General features: G+C 40.1%; 1 protein-coding gene across 3 annotated transcripts in view; it reads left to right on the top strand.

The window, feature by feature from the left end:
- The first annotated feature begins 1,209 nt into the window (after positions 1-1,209).
- The window catches only part of STK32B (serine/threonine kinase 32B), a 177,736-nt gene continuing 156,335 nt past the window's right edge, over positions 1,210-22,610 (top strand). For all 3 annotated transcript variants that reach the window (XM_084516687.1, XM_084516686.1, XM_084516685.1), the window contains exon 1: positions 1,210-1,335. In XM_084516687.1, coding sequence (XP_084372813.1) covers positions 1,272-1,335 — 64 coding nt within the window. In that variant the 5' untranslated portion in view covers positions 1,210-1,271. The remainder of the gene's footprint in view (positions 1,336-22,610) is intronic.

Below are 22,610 nucleotides of genomic sequence, written 5' to 3'. Positions count from 1 at the left end.
CAGTTATTCTGAAAGAATGGTGGTAGATACCACAGGAGAGCATTAGAGCCTCTTTACTTATTTGTATGAAAATACACATAATTTGGCTCCTATCACTTTCATCTCTTCACCCATTGTGAAGAAACCAAAAATGCAACAAATGCAACTCCCATTTGGCTTTTATTCTCTGGGTTTATCCTACAGGAACTGCCCAAATTTCAACTTCAATACAATAACAATGTAGATATGCTTTTCACCTGTTTCCCTTTGGCACAAATTTCACAAGAAATCGTTCCTATTCGCCTCAAAAGCTGTGAATGGCAGTAACGTTTTCAGAAGCGGGGGCTGGCGGGCTATTTCCCTCTGTAAATACCACCAGCAATTCTTTGCCGGGGGCCTACCGGAGCCGCCGCGCCGGGGAACATCCCGGGGGAATGTCCGGCCGGCAGGTGGCGGTAGGGGGCCGTGCCGAGCCGTGCCGTGCCGGAGCATCCCCGGAGCATCCCTGCAGCCGCCGCTCCCCAAGAGCCAGGGGCTGGTCCCAGGGGAAGGAGAAAGGGAAGGGAAATTTCGTCTCTTTTCCTCATCCCCTTTATGAACTCGGGGAAGTTCGGCCAACCGGCCCCGCTGCTACCTCCCCCCCCCCCAACACACACTTTCCCAATCCTTAGCGGGGAGGGAAAAAAAGATAATCTCGACCCAACGCAGCGCTTGCACCCCACAACCCCCCACCCTCCTCGGGTGCCGGGAGCCCCCAGGTGGCGGTGCTGGTGGTGCTTAGCTCCTCCGGGAGGCACTGATGCCCTCCTCAGCAGGCGGTGCCGCCGGGGCAGCGTAGGGCACGGATGCCGGCCATCCTGCGGGTGGCTTCGCGCTCCCCAGAGGGGGTCTGGGAGGAGAAAAAGCAGAGGGAGGATCCGCGAGGATCCAGGTAGATCCAGCTTTTACCGCTCACCAAAAGGCACCAGCAGCAGGACCTCCGCCTCCTCCCTCCCTCCCTCCTTCCCTCCCTCCTCCCCTAACTCCCTCCCTTCCCTGCCCCTCCGCGATGAGAGCCGGGCCAACTCCCTCCGAGCCAGCAGCGAGTGCTGCCAGGGGCGCTCGGATAGCTGGCATGTCGCAGGGTGACCGCTAACCCTGCCTACCGAGGCTTCCCCCGGCCGGGCCGAGCCGGGCTGGGACCACGGCGGCGGCGGGCGGACGGACAGACGGACGGGCGGTCGGGCGGTCGGGCAGCTGCCCCGGCCCCGGGGTGCCTGCCGGCGCGCCCCGCGGGATGCTGGCGGCGGGGGATGCGGACTAACATGGGGGGCAGCCACTCCCACAGGGCGCCCGTGTTCGACGAGAACGAGGACGGTGAGTGCGGAGCTGTCCGAGGTACCCCGCCGAGCCCGGGTGCTACCGGCCTTGGGTTATCCTAGGAGACGAAGGCAGCATCCTCACCCTCAGCAGGGTGCCGGCAGCCTTCCTCCGGTGAGGCGTTTTGGGTAGATCCTCCAGCGGACTGTTTTCTCCCGGGTAAACTCCCTGGGGACGAAGGAGGGAGAACCCACCTTTGTTTAGCCAGTCGCTCTCATTGCGTAGGTTTTTGCTTTTATCCGAGCTAATCCGGAGTCTATCACGCTATGCTTGGGTTTTAAGCACATGGCAGGTAACTTCATAAACGCGTTTGTGAACTGGAATTGTTTTGGAGATGGATGCCTCCTCTTGTTTTAATTTGTAGTTGAGTCTTTGCCCACCTTCCCTTTCTAAATGGTGGTGTCAGTCACCGTACTTCTACAACCACCTTTACTTTCTGAAACTTTTTTTAGCTTGTGCAATTACTTTGAGATCTCCCCCCTCCCACCCCCCGCTTAGATAATATATCAGAAGAAAGTGTATCCTGTAAAGTTTTTGGAAAACAATGGGAAAGTTTGCATAAAACATGTTGTCTCTTCACTTTTATGTGTCTCCATGTCATTTTTATATAAAGATTAAGTTTATCTGGGATTACGTGACTGTTTCAATTTCAATCATTTTGTCTTTTAAAGCAAAGAAAACACAGAACTTTTAAGAATCAGCTATTTGCATATTATCGGTAGAAATGTTTTTAACATTACTTATGACATATGTGTTGCTGCAGATCTGGACAATTAAGACTTATTTCTGAATATATTCCTTTCAACATAGTTCCTAATAAATTTTACTGAGAGGTGGTTGTGCCTCAGCAGACTATCACATTGTTTTGCCTTTCTGAGGTTGATAACAACTCAGAAATATTTATGCTCTTCCCTATAAATTCAGGACATATGGAAACAATTGTATTGTTTTGCTACTGTGGAGGAAAGATATTAAATGCTTTTAAAATATTTAAAAATGCGAATGCATATTTACTTGTATTTAAAACACAGTTATCATTCCCTAATGTTTGACAAATCTTGAAGAGGTATTTGGTGAGGTTTGGTTTACCATTTACTTCATCATTTGTGTAGAGAATGGGACAGATTGTTCAGTAGTGGCATACTGTGATGCCATAGCTGTTATTTTCCTGTACTGACATAAAATTTCAGTCATTTACTATAGGTCATGCTATGTAAACAAGTGAGAGAGAAAGAAACCATCCCCTGTTATAAAATTCTGGTGTTGATCATTTACAATTAGTAGTGTAAATCTTGATGCAGAACCCAAGACTGAAAGCAGTGTTAATCTTGTCTAGATACCCTAAGGTAAAAAAAACAGCCATGCCTCCTGCCTCCTTTGCCTTTGTATTTTGACTGAGCTGTCTTGAGTTAACAGGTTCTGTGAATTATTACCTCTTTTTTTTTTTTTTTTTTTTTTTTTTTTTTTTTTTTTTCAATGAGACAAGGCTGTGGTCAGTTTTTGAACAGAATGAACAAAGTTCAATAATGAATTACTACAGAGAAGACTTCCTGCCACTTTGTTCTTTTATCTTCAGGAAAACATTACCGTAGTGCAGCCATTACTAAGACCTAATAAAAACAAGAACATAAAGTATTTATGGATTTCTATTAGGTCATTATTTATTCTTTGCTTGTTCACCACCACCCCCCATTATGAATATTCCTGACATTGTCTCTTTTTGCTTGTAAGATATAATCCTTAGCACAACCATCTAGTACAGAAGAAACCATTGTTTTGGAAAAAATAGCCTATTTTCTATACTACATATGAATTATTATTCAGGATGGAATTTTTCCAAGTGCCTAAATGATATAGGAAAATATCTCCTCTTTTAAAATCCATCTTGCAAGTTTTAGTCCAAAACCAAACAGTATTTCATATTCCCCCTAGCAACTACAAGAGTCATTGTATTTCATGGCATTGGACTCAGTATGAAAATTTCAAAAAACACTGTAGCAAGAGAAACTAGATTTGTTTCTTGAGACAGTATAATTTTGCTCAAGTGACAATACTTACCAATTCAAATAAAACTAGAATAAATGAGTTGTGTGTGAATATGTAGGTATAATAAAAAACAAGCTATTTAAAGTATAGTGTGCAATGTCACAGCTGCCTCAATGAGAAAAATGAGCAGAAAATAATATTGTCATTTTCTGTTCATACATAAAACATGTATCCATCATATGTCAGTGACAGATGTGGAATAAAACATGAAATTTGGAAGAGGCTTAAAACAATTTATTGTCACTTTGTAAATCATAGGAAAAGTTGCATATTCAGTGTACCATTTAACAAAGTATATGGAAATAGTACTCGAAGAGCAGCCTGACAAGCCTGTTCCAGGGTTACCACTCATGACTTCTGTCTAATGAGAATAGGTGTTGATCCATTGAGTAGGGCTGAAAAATATAAATTGTGTGTAGACTTCCCACTGTGCTTATGATAGACAAAAATAATCCACCCAGAAAGCTGGAAGGCATGCTGGAAACCATGTTGTTCCATTCCCAGTTATCTGTTATACTGTAACCTATCATTATTGTACATTGATCTTTTCAAAGGCCACAAAATACAGCATTTTTAAACTAGCTATATTTGTTCTCTATGTCCTATTTTTGTTAGAAGAATCTTGCAGAACCTCACTCTTCAAATGGGTAGAAACATCTGCTTTCTCGATTAAAAGTATTCTTGACCTATATATAAGATTTATGTTTATTTCACCTTTATTTTTGTTAGCTTAAACAGTTCTTCACCCTCCATGATGACTACTCTGTTGACAGACAATAGTAAAAGTCTTCTTTTATTCTTTGTTTTGTAAGAAAGCCTCTCCTAGTTTTCTCTTGTTTCTCCCTCTTTTTCATTCTGTGTCCCGCATCTCCATGTACTTGAACTCATCTCAATTACACACAGATAAGCTAAATTATACACAGAATTATGGGCAAGTTTTCACCGGAACCTTGTACTGGAAACAGTATCTCCTGATCTCTACTGGAACTTACTTTCCCAGTATGGCCTAAAACAACATATGCCCTTTGCATGGACATGTCGTATGGATAGTTCATGGTCATTGTGAACAATTGGCTCACTAGTACCATGTTCAGTAATTTCCACTGATGAGCTCCAATCTACAGCAGGAATTTCTGGTGTTCCTATGTATGTTACCTTGCACTTTGCACTGACGTGGACTAAATTTCAGTCAATTTCTCGTATTCAGATTCTCACTGAATCTAACCTCAACTTCCTTTCTTGTGATGCTCTGTCTGTCTGTTATTTTAATAATGTTTTGTATTATCAAAACTCTCACTAACTCAATGGCAGTTTTCAAGTCCACCGAATATTTTGTTGACATACTAAATTGTATCATTTCCAGACCCCATCATCTTTGCTGTTAACCCTCTTCAGCCTGATAATTCTCTTTTCAAAATAATATTGTGTTTGGTATCTGCTGTCTTCTTGTATTTTGTCAGATAATCCTCATCTTCTTCAGCCTTGCTTATGCTTTCACTCTACTAAAATTCAGAAAAATGAAATCTAAGACACATGTACCGTATATGATATGAGTTTCTCATCAAATAAAAGTATTTTATTAGTCTCATGCATCAACATTTTGTAGACTCATGCTGATTTTATCTCATTTTTTTTTTCTTCTTTGCCTAGGTTAAAGCACAACAAGAGCTAGAAAAATCCAGTAAACAGAATACTATATTTGCCTAAAATTTACACCCTTGCTAAGAAAGGTCAACGAAAAAAATATGCTTCATTTCTTGATTTTCATTACTGTATAGTTTGGATAGACCATTATGTTTATGTTTGGTGTAGCAGCACCACTACCTCTTTTCAAAGCTAAACGCTTTAATGGGTTGGAATTGCAAGATTTTTTTTTCCCCAGACATTTTAAATTGTCTTCAAGCTAGATACTACACAGTTGTGTACTCAGCTCAGTATGCAGAAAAAAGGAAAACAGTTTCATTTTGATTAATGTTGCTGAAGCAAGAGAACTTTGACTCCCTTTATCTTGAATATTTCCTCATAAAGAAAACAGAACAGCTATCTTCTCCGGAATATGTGTTTCCAGAGGGAAGGAAAAGGAGTATATCTTTCCTCAGATTCAGCTCCTGGGAAATAACAATAAGTTCATAAGAATAGCAATAGAAGGTTGTGAGGAGTATTCACCATTGGTAAATGTTACTTGCAAATTTTCAGTAAATATCATAAGTAACAAAAATGTTAGCAATAACCTGGTGAGTCTAAGGAATATCTTTCATGTTAGATCTGCTTGACTGTGCTCTATTAAAACTTTAATGATATTTAACAGTTGAAAGTGAAATAGTAAAAAAAAGTCATTTACTACTAACAAGTAGTAATAACACTTATTTGCCTATGTGATGGTGGAAGATATACAGAGAAGGATAAGAAACAGAAGTGTCAGAATCTAGAAAGTGAACTGATATGGCAGATGCATTTGTGTTTGACTATTTGGGGCTTAACAAGTCAGTTTTGCTAAAGTGGCTTTTATAAACAAGTGGGCTGAACTTTTTAAAAGCTTGCTTTTATTTCAGAAAAAGTCACTTTACATTTAAAGCAAACATGTATTTCCAAAGAACCTTTCACTAAGCATCCCGAAGCTATAAAGCTTGAACATTCCATTGCAGAGGTCAGTGTGTCATGCTATGCCTCAGTACTATAATCTCATATGAGGGAAATGAGGCATAGCACCATGCCTTGACTTATTTCTACATGGCCAGTCCATGATTCCCTGTGCTGCTTATGTATGTACTTCAAGCAAATGCTGAAGTCCCACTACCTCCCCTTAGTCATAGGGTTTCATTCTGCTGTAGTGTCATAGTTATAGAGCTCAATAGGAATCTTATGTTAGGAACTTTAAATTCTAAATTGTAATTTCAAATTGATTTCAGCCTCTCCTGCTTAGAAAAGCCTTCAACTTAAATGAAGAATTTTAAGTTGTTGCTGAGTTGCAGAAAAAGTCATTATTAAATGACCAGCTGTTCAAAAGACCGTCTTTTACTAGCAGTGTAAAAAAATAGATACATATCCTAATGAAAAGGCTCGCAAATACAGATTCAGGTAGCTAAATTCAGAGCATAATGTCTGAGTTTATATAAAGTACTGTGGAAGCTGAAGATCTATAAACGTGACACAGGGAAAAAATGACACACAAGGGTTTCACTTGGAACCAATTTAAAGCCATGGTTAAATGTCAAAATGAGTTAGATTCAAAACAGAGTATGCAGTGTCCAGTTACTGTCAGTGATATGATAGAGCTCTTCAGCCTGCCACCACAAAGCTGTAATAGATAATGTATGATACATCTACCTAATAACTGTAAAGAGCCCAAATCACAATATGAACAACTTAGTTTTTTTTTTTTTTTTCTAACTATTTAATAAGATATAGCCCTACATTACAGTTATGTGTGAAACAAGTCAAAAAAAGGGGTTCAAAATCTAAATAAGGCTTGATATATGGGATCTGCCCATGCAATTGCTACAGCAGGTTATGTAGCATTTTAATTTGTCCTTTTGAAAGCTGAACATTCCAATTCCCTTTTAGAACTGAATTGGGTAGGAATACCACATTGGCATTTAAAAATCTTCCATGTCCAAAAAAAAATAAAAAAATAAAATTAAAGATTAACCACAGATTTTGAAGTCATTATTTTATGAAAGTGTTTAATAACCAAAATCCAAACCATTTGATTTTTACATTTTGTTTTATGACCATGTTGGATTAGGCAATTTTATTTTTTATTTATCAAACTTTAAACTTCAATTCATATAGTACAATATAATTCAGAAACCCTGATGCTTCTTAGGGCCTCTGTCTTAGATAAAGGTGTTGTGCCAGTCTCTGCTGCTGCTTTTGTAGCCTTCCAGAATTTACACAGGTTGTTGGTGTGGCACCTACCTCCGAGAGTGTTACAGAATTTCTTTGTGGCTTGTTATGTAAGAAGTGTGAGTATTTAGGACGGTATTTAGGTAGCATTTATTGATGTGCGTGTTATATAGTGTGCCTGGAACTCAGGATATACTTTTGGGGTAAATGAATATAAATAGTTCAAGGCTAACCAAGCATCAAGATAAGCTTAGAGAATCCAAATCAAGATCAGGACAAAACTCTGAATGTTAAAGGAACTGTGATAAAACAAGATTGCTGTCTAAATCAGCACCACTTCTTTTGCAATCACTCCTTTACAAATTCATAAATTATGTCTCCCATATCTGCCCATGGATGACAGTTGCAAGTCCTGCTCCTGCAGCTGTGCTGCTGTGGTGTTCTGTGCCAAAAGAACAGGCTTTCAGAGAGCTGGGTTCTACAGGACTAGAGAAGCTGAAAGGTGAAAGAAGCAGCAGACTGGAAAAATAAATGTTCCCAGACTGGCTTTTAGTTTGCAGGGGACTGAGGGTTGTGGGGGAGAGAACCAACAGCGTAACAGGCTTAGGCACTTGTAATGTCAATTTTATAAGCTCAAAGAATAGCATGAGCTGGAACTAGAAGTTTTAAATTAACCTGAAATTAATACGTAATCAACATTCGAGTGTCGAGTTAAGGGCTATTGTTATGGGGGGCTCCCTTCTGAAAGGGACAGAGGGACCGATATGCCGACCGGACCCAACCCGCAGAGAAGTTTGTTGCCTCCCTGGGGCTCGGGTGAGAGACTTTGCCAAGAAAGTCAAGCGCCTGGTATGGCCCACTGACTACTACCCGCTACTGGTCTTTCAGGCTGGTAGCGATGAAGTAGCAACGAGAAGTCTGAAGGCGATCAAAAGAGACTTTAGGGATTTGGGGTGACTACTTAGAGGATCAGGGGTGCAGGTTGTGTTTGCCTCTGTCCTTCCGATAGGGGGGATTGAAGCTGAAAGGCGTGCTGTTCACATAAACTCGTGGCTTCGAGACTGGTGTGACCGGCAGAATTTTGGGTTCTTTGATCACGGGAAGGTCTATGCTACACCGGGCCTGATGGCACCGGATGGGATGCGCCTCTCTCGAGAGGGGTAAGGATCTTTGGTCAGGAGTTGGCAGGGCTGATAGATAGGGCTTTAAACTAGAGTCGAAGGGGGAAGGGGCTAAAACCAGGCACGCCGGTGAAGACCTAAGGGTTGGTACGCTAGAATCAGAGGGGCTGTGTGCCAGTGAGGTCCTTCGGTCAGATCCACAAGGTGCTGAGTGTAAGGAGACGCACCTGAAGTGCTTTTACACGAACGCATGCAGTATGAGGAATAAAATGGATGAGCTAGAAGTCCTGGCCCAGTCCCGCAACTACGACATCATCGGCATAAGCGAAACCTGGTGGGATGAGTCCTGTGACTGGGGTGTTGCGATAGATGGTTACAGGCTCTTCAGGAGGGACAGGCAGGGTAGGCGAGGTGGTGGGGTGGCAATGTATGTGAAGCAGGGGCTGGACTGTGTGGAACTTCAGGTCGGCAATGGCAAAGTTGAGAGCCTCTGGGTAAGGATCAAGGGACGAACAAATAAAGGGGATGTCGTTGTGGGAGTCTATTACAGACCGCCTGGCCAGGACGATAGCGCCGATAAATTATTCTTTACACAACTAAGAAAGGCCTCGAGATTAACTCCCCTTGTCCTTATGGGGGACTTCAACTTGCCAGACGTTAACTGGGAGTGCCACACGGCTGACACGAGCAAGTCCAGGAGGTTCATGAAGCACCTAGATGATAACTTCTTGGTGCAGGTGCTAACGGAGCCAACTAGGAAAGGTGCCCTCCTAGACCTGTTGCTAGAAAACAGAGAGGGTCTGGTGGGAGATGTGGTGATTGGTGGCCGCCTTGGTCATAGCGACCATGAAGTGGTTGAGTTCAAAATTTACGGTGACAGAAGGAAAAGTGCCACCAAAACCTCATCCCTAGATATGGGGAAAGCGGACTTCAGGCTGCTCAGGGAACTAGTCAGCAAGGTCCCCTGGGAAACTGCTCTTGAAGGCCTCGATGTCCACCAGTGCTGGTCACTCTTTAAGCGATGCCTCCTAGAAGCACAAGATCAGGCAATTCCTAAATATCGCAAGTCAGGCAGGCGGGGCAGGAGGCCAGCGTGGCTGACCAGGAACATTCTAATGGAGATTAGGCGGAAACAGAGAGTGTTTCGCTACTGGAAGGAGGGCCAGGTGTCATGGAAAGAATACAGGGATGCTGTTCGTGTTTGTAGGGAGAAAGTTCGTGTGGCCAAAGTACACCTAGAGTTGAAGCTGGCTGTGTCTGTGAGAGAAAATAAAAAGGTTTTTTTTAGATATGTGAATAGAAAAAGGAGAACTAAAGAATACATAGGGCTGCTCCTTGATAGGGAAGGTCTCCTCACAGACAATGACATAGGCAAAGCAGAGACACTTAACGCCTTCTTTGCCTCTGTCTTCAATGCCAATGATGGGCTTCGGGACCCAGGGTGCCCTGAGCTGGAGGACCGGGACGGTGGGGATGACAAACTCCCAACCGACCCTGAACGTGTGCGGGATTTGCTACTCCACCTGGATCCCTACAAGTCCATGGGTCCGGATGGGATTCATCCCCAGGTGCTGAAAGAGCTGGCGGACGTCATCGCGGAACCTCTCTCAATTATTTTTCAACGATCCTGGGAATTTGGAGAGGTCCCGGTAGACTGGAAGCTGGCAAATGTTGTGCCGATTTTCAAGAAGGGTCAGAAAGAAGACCCTAGCAATTACAGGCCTGTCAGTCTCACGTCAGTGCCTGGTAAAATCATGGAGAAGATGGTTCTCGAACTTATTGAGGCGCACCTGGGGGACAAAGCAGTCATTGGTCCCAGCCAGCATGGGTTTGTGAAGGGTAGGTCCTGCCTAACTAACCTGATTTCCTTTTATGATAAGATCACCTGTATGGTGGACCAAGGGAAACCAGCTGATGTGATTTTTTTGGACTTCAGCAAGGCTTTTGACACGGTTTCCCATAGGATCCTACTGGACAAAATGTCCACCATACAGCTAAATAAAAACATCATACGATGGGTGAGCAATTGGCTAACGGGCAGGGCCCAAAGGGTTATGGTAAATGGGGCTGCGTCAGGCTGGCGGGCAGTCACCAGTGGGGTCCCTCAAGACTCCATTTTAGGGCCGGTACTTTTCAATATTTTTATAAACGATCTGGATGTAGGAATAGAAGGTATTTTGAGCAAGTTTGCTGATGACACCAAACTTGGAGGAGTTGTGGACTCGAATGAGGGTGGAAAGGCCTTGCAGAGGGATCTGGATAGGTTGGAGAGCTGGGCGATCACCAACCACATGAAGTTCAATAAGAGCAAGTGCCGGGTCCTGCACCTGGGACAGGGAAACCCTGGCTGCACGTACAGACTGGGCGATGAGACGCTGGAGAGCAGCCTAGAAGAGAGTGATCTGGGGGTCGTTGTAGACAGCAAGTTGAATATGAGCCAGCAGTGTGCCCTGGCAGCCAGGAGGGCCAACCGTGTCCTGGGGTGCATCAAGCACGGCATCGCTAGTAGGTCAAGGGAGGTGATTGTCCCGCTCTACTCTGCGCTGGTGCGGCCTCACCTCGAGTACTGTGTGCAGTTCTGGGCACCACAGTATAAAAAGGACATGAAACTGTTGGAGAGTGTCCAGAGGAGGGCTACGAAGATGGTGAAAGGCCTGGAGGGGAAGACGTACGAAGAACGGCTGAGGTCACTGGGCCTGTTCAGCCTGGAGAAGAGGAGGCTGAGGGGAGACCTCATCACAGTCTACAACTTCCTCGTAAGGGGGTGTCGAGAGGCAGGAGACCTTTTCTCCATTAACACCAGTGACAGGACCCGTGGGAACGGGGTTAAGCTGAGGCAGGGGAAATTTAGGCTTGACATCAGGAGGGGGTTCTTCACAGAGAGGGTGGTTGCACACTGGAACAGGCTCCCCAGGGAAGTGGTCACTGCACCGAGCCTGTCTGAATTTAAGAAGAGATTGGACTGTGCACTTAGTCACATGGTCTGAACTTTTGGGTAGACCTGTGTGGTGTCAAGAGTTGGACTTGATGATCCTTAAGGGTCCCTTCCAACTCAGGATATTCTATGATTCTATGATTCTATGTCTCTTTGTTGACTTCTGTGCAAAACTTCAGAAGAAAGCTGTCTTAGGAAAACTTTCTTATGAAGTGAGATTGCCTGTAGAAAAGTATCTGAAAAAGCTCGATTTTCTCACAGACATATGGTGTTTGAATATATGGAGATATAACTCTAGAGTATGACTCTACTCCACAATTTTGTACTCACTCCTAGATGCATTCAAAAGACCAATCTTCTGCCAGGGTAATCGTCAGGCTGGTTGCATTCATTCTTCTGACATCTTTCCATAGGGCAAGCTGAAAAAGGTGTACCTCCTCACAGCAGGCTCTACTGTGACATCCAGTGGGTCATTGGTTGCATTTGGCACAAAAGCAAAAGACTTCCCTGATGTGGGTGTGTGGACATGGCTTACAAAGCCAGCAATAACATGAGAATGCAGTTTCTTGTGAATCTTGAGTACCATTTGTGGTGGTTTTACTCTGCTGTACAGCTAAACTCCAGCACAAATGTTCTCCCACTCTCCATCCTCAAAAGGAGACCAAGAAAATCTTTGGAGAAAAAATGAGGAATTATGATCTTACTCACAAATACTCAAAGAAAATAGGCCTGAATTCCATCAGGATTATCAGGATTATACAGACTGTTCTGAATGAATGTTCTGTGTGAGAATGAAGAAGGGAGGGATTTTGCTGGCCAAACACAAGACGCTTACTTTCATCTAGAGTCTTCCTGAAACAACAAGGCTGGGAAAGCATAAACAGAAACCTTCCTGATGCTAACTAAACCTAGTGGGCAGTGGAATCAGTGACCAAGTACTGCAAGGCAGAAAAGAGGAAAAGATTGCCAGGTTCATTTTGGTGGTTCCACAGTATTTTGAAGTAGCTGGAGTGAGCTAATGTTGAGGTGGCAGGGAAGGTGTAGAGGAGAAAAAGATGTTCAATCCACGCAAAACAAAAATTTCTGAGGGTGTATGCAAGAGAAAAGAATGAGAACTTCAAGATCAGATTAGTGGAGCTCAACAGTATTTTACCATGGTGAAAAGGGAGAAATGACAAAGCTCAGCAGAATTACCCAGTGAATTCAGCAGAAAAAGCAGGGATTTCTGGAGGGGATAGACCAGCAGTAGTAAGCAGTGTGCACTGGCCAGTTCAGCTGACCTGATGTCTCTTGAGCAAAATTCTGCTTAATTTCATGAACTAGTTGAGTCAATTACCTTAAGCTACATTACCTAACGCCTAATGTAAGCCTATATTTAGCTGTTGATGAATTTGCTGATGTATTTCTGAACACTATATACATATGTATACATAAGCTTCCCTAAAACAGGAAAAGGTAAAAGATCATTATTATATAAAGATCAAAATCTTGTGCTGGCAATAAACATTTTTCCTAACTAAATCTTATCCTAATTTTCCTTTGACTCAATCACATTTTTACAAGTAGAGCAAATAAGGGGTGTTTTCAGAAACAGAATAGGCTAACGTCTGTGTATTTTCCTTTTTTGTTAAAGAAGAACAAAGCTGTCTTGCTGTCTGGGGTTCAATCTCTCATACAGTAACTATTCTGAAGAATTATACTGGCTTTATTTGTCTGCATTTGATGCCAATATTTCTCAAAATTACTTTATGAGAAATACTTGTTCATATCACACAATATCTTCAGATGAGTGCCTATGAGGCTCAAGACGCCTATACTATCTCAGTATGCAAGGAGGCTGAGTATTTATAATATAGCTATCAGGAACTAGAGCTGATTCTCTTAATACTGTGTCTCATGGAACATATGATTTAAATTATGAGAATTTAACATTATACTGTATATATTACACCTTATGTGTATACAGTATAACATTATACTGTACATTTCAAGTTCTTAATCTTTATTTTAATATTTTGGAGGATGTAATAGATGGGCTTTTATTGTACTTCCTGTGTACAGAGAGATTTTGGATAGATACTAACACTTTACTCTTATAAAACACAAACAAATTTTCAGAGAAAAGAGGAAAGAAGAAAGGTACCTGTTGCTTCACAGATGAGTACTACCAGTCTTTCCTTTTCACATTCTTTGCTTAACAGAATCTTACAAAAATAAAGAAAGTGCAACACGTTACCTGTTTTCAGGAAAGTCTTAGTGAGTCAACATTCTTCTGAAGTGTTCAGCAACAAGGGGCTCTAAGAATATGGTTGTACTTTCATGTCACAGAAATGAGGACTTTCCTCCTTTTATTCCCAAACCCATTTTCTACCCCAAGAGCCAGAATTGTTTGCACTGTAATTATCTGATCAGCTGATCAGTCTGACCTTATCTTTATCTTCTATATTTCCACTTTGACTCTTATTAAAGCATGTGTTTTCTTAAGGAAGTCAAGCAGTCTAAATGAACAGGGTAGGATTTATAAGGCAATTTGACCATTTTGGTTTTAACTGTTGGAAATTAGAACTCTGTAAAAAGCATCCATCGAATCATAGAATCATGGAATATCCCAAGTTGGAAGGGACCCACACCTGCACCACACAGGTGTACCCAAAAATTCGAAAAAGTCTGACATCTCTACTTAAATTACCTGGATCTAGAGACCGTCAGCTTTCAGTATTTTCCAATCTGGCCTTCTCTGTCCATCAGGAGATTTAGCAGTATGCACCCATGAAAGCTTACTGGATATTGCAGCTTATTGTACTTGTATGCAGTCCATCAAGGTTCTTTTTTCATTTTTGTGTATGTTTAGTTTGTTCTCAAACTCATGGAAGATTCTTTCTATCTATAATCAATGTTTATTCTACATCCCTTTTTTGTGATCTCTGTCACAAGTCTTGACACAAGACTATTAAGTTCTATAAATCTTTTATTCTTAAAAATGTTCTTAAAAATCACATAAGTTACTTTCATTTATTCTATAATCAACACAAAGACATTTTCCTTTTAAATTAAAGGAACCCCTCTTAGAATATAATTACACAACATTACTGGAGTTGGTGACAATCTATTATTCAGGTTTCTAAGGCTTTAATAGTAACTAATCATGGTTGATGAAACTGTAATTTATTTCCCAAATTTTATATCCTTGAAAGTGTTTTCTTCATAGTATCATATCATAAAAGTCTGTATTTTATATTTCATTAATCCTTTTCTACAGTTTTTGAAAATATTTGTTTTGTATATATTCTATCAAGTCAACCCTAAATTTTTGTTATCTGACTCAAATTTAAATATAAATTAATAATACACTTTTTAGCCTCCCACTTCTATCTGACAATATTTTCTCTTTTTCTGTCTCTCTCTTTTTTTTTTTTTTTTTTTTTTTTTTTTTTAAATTTCAGTTCTTTGAAGTTTGAAAACTTTTGGATAACTGCTAAAGCTGATATATTTTTCTGTCCTGTCATTTTTACCAAGCAATGGTTTACCAACCATTTTTTTGGTTTTATACCAAGGAAAATAGAGTGCTAGCTGTGTCAATGTATTACTAACATTATTCCAAATGACTGCTGTATTAAGTAAGAGAAATACATCTACGAGGAAATATACACCAATGGATCACACGAAAATATTTTTATTTTTTATTTTTGTTCCTCACAATTGAAATAATAGTAAGGGAACACCTGCCATTCCTTATTTAAGATCTAAAAATGCAAACTGAGTTAATCCCCCCAGTAATTATTATTTCCTTATGATATTGTTCTGCCTCTCTTGCTGAGCGATAAAAACTGTTCTTAGTTTTCATTCACTGTTTCCTCTGATTAGCTGTTGCCCTGATAAAACAGAGATGTAATGTAATAGTGAAATTGCCATTAGCCTCCTGAGTGTCCTCCATGTCTCTGAAACCAACCTCTGCTTTTCTCTGGATTGCTTTCTCATTATGTTATAACTATTGTGTTTATGTCTTTTGGGGTTAGGTTTAGATAAATCTTTGTTCAACCTGTAAAGCCTGCAAACTCTATTGGAACAATACTGCACCTTAAGCACTGTGATTTGCTACAAAAGACTTGAAGTCAAAGAACAAACTAATCAAAAGATTCTTTCTAAGAAGTAGGAAAAAGTTATTATTTTATGCTCAGCTACACATTTGACTGTTTTGCCTGTGAAGACTACAGAGGTAGTTATACAATACCTTGTGTAGGGTATTACTAAGTTAGCCTTTACTAAAATAGATTTGGATATAATGCGAGGAAAAGTCACCACTAAGTACTGTAAGATTTTGCTAGCAAACAGTCAGAGAATATGGAACTTTCTTCTGATGATCCAAACTTTCATCAGGGAAGCCCCTGTTCTTGTAGAGTTAGGGAGCTCTGTACTGATGAACCAGAGAAGAGAGCAGCTTGAAAGTAGTTGTAGGTGCTTGTAGACATTGGCTGTGGGAGACAGGACATGCAAGTGGAGCTGGTCTGGTGGTCATGCAAATTCTTGTTGTCACTAGGATTGCATCTTCCCTCTGAACAGCTTTTTACAATGCTTTTCTGGGAGTTTATGTCTTCTGCTTAGAAAAGATTAACTAATATATGACAGTGAAGAAATACCATGTTTTCAGTGGTTTTGAGCACTTATATTGAGTACTGCCCTGACTTCAGACCTTTGGTTCTCCTAAACCAGGAGTCATCAGTCTATTTTACAGGTATTGAAGGGAGAACAGTCACAGGTTTTAAGTCACAGAATCACAGAACTGTAGGGGTTGGAAGCGACCTCGAAAGATCATCGGGTCCAACCCCCCCGCCAAAGCAGGTTCCTCAGAGCAGGCTGCCCAGGTCCAGACAGGCCTTGAATATCTTCAGAGAAGGAGATTCCACAACCTCCCAATGCTCTGTCACCCTCACCGTGAAAAAGTTCTTTTGCATATCAGTGCAGAACTTCCAGTGCTCTAACTTACAGCCATTGCCTCTTGTCTTATCTCCACAAACCACTGAGAAGAGGTTGGCTACATCCTTCTGTCCCCCACCCCTCAGATATTTATATACATTGAGGAGATCCCCTCATCAAATAGGGGATCAAAAAAAAATAATCAAAATACTTGAATAGAAAGCCACACTTTCAGTATAGACATTGTCTCTTAGAAAGAGAAGATACTGCTTGTGGCATTCAGTTTTCTCACTGTTTCCAGTGAGATGTGGAGAATTTTGAATGTTTCCCTGGGCATAAAAATGCTAATGAACAGCTACAGGATGTGCTCTCAGCCTCCTAGCCTCTCTCTGCTGGGTAGATCATACACATCTTTTGATCCACAGACATATGTGGATCAAGAGCATCCTAATGTTTCAAGTGACAGGATATCCTGGATGTTGCAAAGAACATCCTGTTGTGCTACATTCTAATTTAGAAAAGAAAAATACAGCCCAGCAGACCACCTGGGAAAGATTTGCTCTCTATAGGTACCTTAAAGGAGGCTGTAGCGAGGTGGGGATTGGTCTATTCTCCCATATGCCTGGCAACAGGACGGGGGGGAATGGGCTAAAGTTGCACCAGGGGAGGTTTAGGTTGGATATTAGGAAAAACTTCTTTACTGAAAGGGTTGTTAGGCATTGGAATGGGCAATGGGCTGCCTAGGGAAGTGGTTGAGTCACCATCCCTGGAGGTCTTTAAAAGACATTTAGATGTAGAGCTTAGTGATATGGTTTAATGGAGGACTGGGTAGTGTTAGGTCATAGGTTGGACTTGATGATCTTGGAGGTCTCTTCCAACCTAGATGATTCTGTGATTCTGTGATTGCTGATTACTATCATATGTGATGTATTTCTTATAGTCTCTAATGATTTTAAGCTGATTTCCTGACCTTTTTCCATCTGTGGTTGTTGATTAAAATAGCCAAAAGAAAGAAAGAAAGAAACAAACACAAAAGGATAGACCTGGTGGTGAGAAATAAACTTTTTTTTTTGTTTGTTTGCTATTCTGAAAGTTTTTCTTTTTGAAATGTGAAGAAAGCGAGAGTGTTTAATATTCTTTTTATAAACAGCCAGACGAAACTCTGATCTACCAATTTACCATATTATCCCAGTTAAGAAAATATAGATACAGATACATGTATATTTATAGATCTTTCTCTTTCCATAGATTTTTTTTTTTTTTATATGTACATTTCACTCGTCAAAACAAACCCAGTGTACATGGCAGGGAACACTAGAAATGAGTTACCAATATTATTTATTTTCATCTAACATCTATAATTAAACTTATTTGAGATTCTATTTCTGTGTTTATACAGAATTAGTATGAGCACACAATAGCACCAAATGTTTCAGGCATTAAGATTAACAAACCTTCTGCTGCATTGAACAATTTTATCTTCCGCAGTTTGTTATTTGTTTGTGCTTTGCAGTTGTTAAAATTAGAAGTTATGTTCTTTCCATTAATATCTGTTAGCTACACACCCTCTAGATTAAATTAATCTTTTTATTCATTCCTTTTGTGTGGTGATATAAGGTAAGTCTTTATAAGTTAAGTTGTGACTTAAAGAAGCAAATGAGTTTCTCCTGTTACTGTGTACCCCCAGACATAAATCTGGGAACCATGTCTGGTCTGAAGTCCTCCTCCCCTCAGTCACCCCTGTGCCAGCTGACATGGAGCCTATGAGCAGAGATGGGGTGGATTTGTTCTGTTTTGTTTTGTTTTGTCAGTTTTGTTTTGTTTGTTTTGTGAGGTTTTATGCTTACATTAAATCTTTCATGTACCAGTGGATAAATCAGACAAAGACAATTTTCTTACTCATATTTACTGTTTTCAACAGTGCTTGGGCATATCAGCTTTGGTATAATTGCTTGTGGTGTGTAAATAAGCATATTTTTATTAGGCTGGAACTATCTCAGCTTCTCCACTGGAAGGATTCCCCAGAGGTAGGTAGAGAAATGATGAGAGAATAAATAATGAGCTTGAAATAAAAAAACTGTTACATTTAGGTGGCCACTGTATGTATGGCAAGTAAACCGTCTTTTTTAGTCGCAGTACCAAAACCACCAATTCTATCATTAAATATTTACCTGTAAACCTTGAGATGAAGGAAGTTGAGTTGCACTGAAATTCTGCGGTTTCTTTATGAATTAAACATAGCTGTTACCATCATGACTTTTTTTCTTCCTTTTCTATGCACCCTGAAGGAAAAAGTTACAAAAAATGAAATATCAAAATAGAAAAGAAAAAAAAAAGTGTTTTAATGCTAACTAATAATTCAGGTTGTTGCTTCAACTGAAGTTGGGAAAAATTGATCACATTGGAACACTGATTCAAATTCAACAAGTTTTATCTTGAACATGTAGATAAAACAAACAAACAAACAAACAAACACAAAACAAAACAAAACAAACAAAAAAACCACTTTGGGAGTCCCACAGGAAATTATATTCCAAAACAGCAAGCAAAGTGAAGTGATTCTTATGAAATTAAATTATTCATAAAATGAAATAGTAAGAATACTAGCAATAATATAATAAACAATAGTAATAGTAGTAGTAGTAGTAGTAGTAGTAGTAATAATAATAATAGTAATAATATGTCTTTTCAACTCCAGATCATTTCAAAAACCAAAACTGTAAAGATAGAATCAGGTCAGTTTCCCTGGAATCTCAGAGGTTTGGCCTTGAGGTTCCATCCCTAAAATGGATTTTATTTTTGTTTAGAAGTACAGTTTAGTTTTAAATATTTATGAGACCTATACTACAAGTAATATACAACTCAAGTGTTAATTTATATAGTGAAAAACATTTCATTGCACAACATAGTGGATGATGATGGGCTAATGGGTGGGGTTAATGGAGGAGATTGCCCCCTTAAAAGTCAATGAAAATTTGGTTGGTATAAGAGATGTCTGTGGTATTCTAAGGTTCTTCTTTGTGCCCATGCACAAAGTACTCTAAATTTTCTTTAATTCTTCCATATGGGAGCACCAGCACTTAATTGTACTCATTATATGTGCTGTTAATTTAAATAAAGACTGACCTTTTCCATAATGAGAGATGATTTTTCCTGTTTCCAGTCCCCATTCTATCCTCAGTTACCGTTGTGCAGCCTTGCTACCTGCAGTTAGATGTCATTACTGTAAAACCATTGCCCAGACTGGAAATGGCACTGCACAGCAGGAGCAGCCAGGGGTGGTGGCCTCAATGCAGGTGCAGCCTGCTGTCCCCAAGCCAGAGGAGCAGGGTAGGTCAGTGATGGAAAGGACAGGGTCAGCCAAAAGTCTGAACAGTAGGTGAGGTGAATGGCCAGGCATGGACATGACTGCAGCCCAGCTCAGGTGACGCACAGCTCAGCAAAGGCAGGGAAGGTCCCAGGGCAGGTCCCAGCCCAGAGCTCCTTGCAGCTCTTTTTCATAAAGTGGCCTGATCCAGGCCTCAGCTGCAGTGGGGCTTCTGAGCCCATGGTCAGTGTGGTGATGGGGAGTGGGGGAGCAGGGGAAGAAGTTCATGGCCAGTATGTTTAATTGGTGCCTTCACAACTCTGAGACATATAGATTGTTCTTCATGTTAAAACTTGTAACATTTTTGATGAGGAAGAACCATGAGACAGAAATGCCTGGACATCCACAGAAGTGAATCTCAGTGTTCTGGAAGTTTTTGCTATTTTGATATTAGTTTCAAATCCAAAAAGGTAAACCAGACCTAGACAGCCACATTTACTTCTGGCAGGTTTTCCTACTTGTTTTGAAAGTATTTTTTTTTCCCTGAGGGAACATCTCTGGTATCAAACTGAGGAACAGTAATCTTACAGTGACAAGTGTAAAACAAGTCCATTGCTCCATATTTCAGGCACACTCCTGCTACATGTTAGAACTGTCAAAATTCTTTTGAAATCCATGGGGTTTACTTGAGTTTAAAAACACTAAATGGGGAGTAATGTCAATTGAAATGTGCATCTTTCTAATTTTTGTGTCCTTATTTGCCCCCAGGGTTTCATTTCTAATCATGATTAAAAATAAACAAACAAATAACCAAAGGAATTAATTCTCCCATATTCAAATTTAAAGACAGAAAGGGACCTGAATTTAAAAGAAAAAGAGGGCAACAACTCATAATTTGTCTAGATGTTTGGATTAAGTCTTATTCACATGGTTTCCTAGCCTTCTACAAACATAGTACTAAGACTCATTTTCTGAAAACCTACCTGCAAGAAAAGTGTTCTTGGAGCCAACACACAAAGAATCCTAAAGCAACAAGGTTTCTTAGCCCCCCCTGCCCCATTTGGCATTATAGAGGCCTCCATCTGGATAAGACTGACTGATGCCTTGCTGATGATTTTGTCAATAACTTCATTTAAAGAATTGTTCTTCACCTGAAAGTGACTCTGGTGAATTTTATTGTAGGAGAAATTTGGTCCACTGAAATTTGACAGTTTATTCCCATAGCAACTTCCCTCAGCCTTCCAGTTCAGTTATTAATGAGGTTATCCTCATAGTAACTGAGGGAGGTGAATATTCCCACTTTCTAGTTGAAAAAAAAAGTTTCATAGTCTACTGTGTATTTACTGATCTCATGGAGAAGTCTATTATAGCTAAAGTGGAATTTAGACTTTCTGTATTTTAGCAATACATTTTCTTAAAGATTACCTTTTCTATTGCACATACCTGTCAACCTATTTCTCCTAGCAATAGATTTCAGAGATTCTTTTTGTCAGCTCATTCATAAGTAAGCAATACCATCAGTCAAAAACCCTCTTTTCTCAACAAAAGGGAGATACTTTTCATTACTTATGAAAAATCTTAAAGGCATTTTATACCTGAGCAAGTCCTGAAACTTTTCTCCTTAGTTGCAATGTCACGTTTACACATTGAAAGAGCTTAAGAACAACATGAGTCTCAGAAAGGCTTCCTTCCTATTCACTGGCAGCGATAAGGTTTATTACGTCAGTTCTGTTGTTCCTTGATGATTTTTGATGTTTCCACTATTGCTACTAAGTTTATAGCTTTTTTGAATTAAAGCTCAGTCCTGTAGCAAAACGGAACTGTTTTCATAATAACTTAATTAAAATGTTCATTGATCTTAAAAAAAAAATAAATTTACGGACTTGTGAATTTATAATAGTAAAATTGTATAAGTTATTACTTTATAATAGAATACCTGGATGAGTGATTAAGATGATAATAGAAGTTTTAATTACTTTCCACTAAACAGATGAGTCTATGCAAAAGAAACCTTTCTACACTAGAAAAAGGTTACCTGAATGTTATGTGCTAACAGAATGTAGATACAACAAAAGCAGTTGCAAGACCTTATGTTGAGGCAAAGTAACCTATGGTTATCCTGAAGATTTGACACTGCCTAACTAAATCCTAGTTATTTTGAATTGGCAATGAGGTCATGACTTGGAATTAAGTTGCAATTGAAGGCCATTATTACCCAATGCACCAAGCCCAATAACCTAATAATTTCAATTCTTCATGTCATATAACTCCAGTGCCAGCTTACCTGGAGAAAGAATCACGTGCTTTCATGTGGCCAGTCACAATGAATCCTGTGCACAGTAAGTGAACATCCCTACACCACTAATACAGTACTAATACATAACTGTTCCCAGCTACATCTAAAACTTTTCTGGGCTTTAGGCAGGTGTGGTTACACAGGCTCTGGCCACTGATAAATACCAACAATAGCTATATGGCAAAGGTGAGAATTTTTACATATCGGTCCATCCTAAGGAACATCTGACTTCTGATGTTATTTTTCATAACATTAAATTATATGCCAACACTTAAAATCTATGATCAGTCATTACAGGCCTTTCACAACAATCTGTGGTTATTTGCTGCTTGTTGAAAAAGAGTAGTTGATTTGGTAATGCAAATTCCTTTCACTTTTATGTTAAACCTAACTTTTATGTTAAACCTAAAAGTGAAAGTCCCTGTATTTGAAGTCCAATTATATTTTCAGCTTAATGTATGGGTGGTTGACCAGTCATTGTGTCAGAAGACCAACGAGCTGCTGAGAAAGGTTGTTTCAAAATAAAGCTGCAAAAAGTTTACACTAATTTGACTGACAGGATCAAGACCATCTAGGTAGAAGGACCATCATCAGACTCTTGCTCTCAGTCTAAGATACCAAATTACTATTTTCAGACTGATCTAATCAACAATCCTCTACCCCCATGGGTATGGAAGTAGCATTAGAAGAATGTCTTGTCTGTGGTTCCCCTGCAAGGGCTTGACTCTGAAGAGATTCCTCTTAGTTACAGTCTCAGTCTCTTCCCCACTCCAGGTCTGCATTATCCTATATTTCTACTTTTTTCTT

This window comes from Aythya ferina (assembly GCF_964211825.1).
Source record: "Aythya ferina genome assembly, chromosome: 4".
Classification (NCBI taxonomy): Eukaryota; Metazoa; Chordata; class Aves; order Anseriformes; family Anatidae; genus Aythya; species Aythya ferina.
This window is presented reverse-complemented; position numbering and strand designations above follow the sequence as displayed.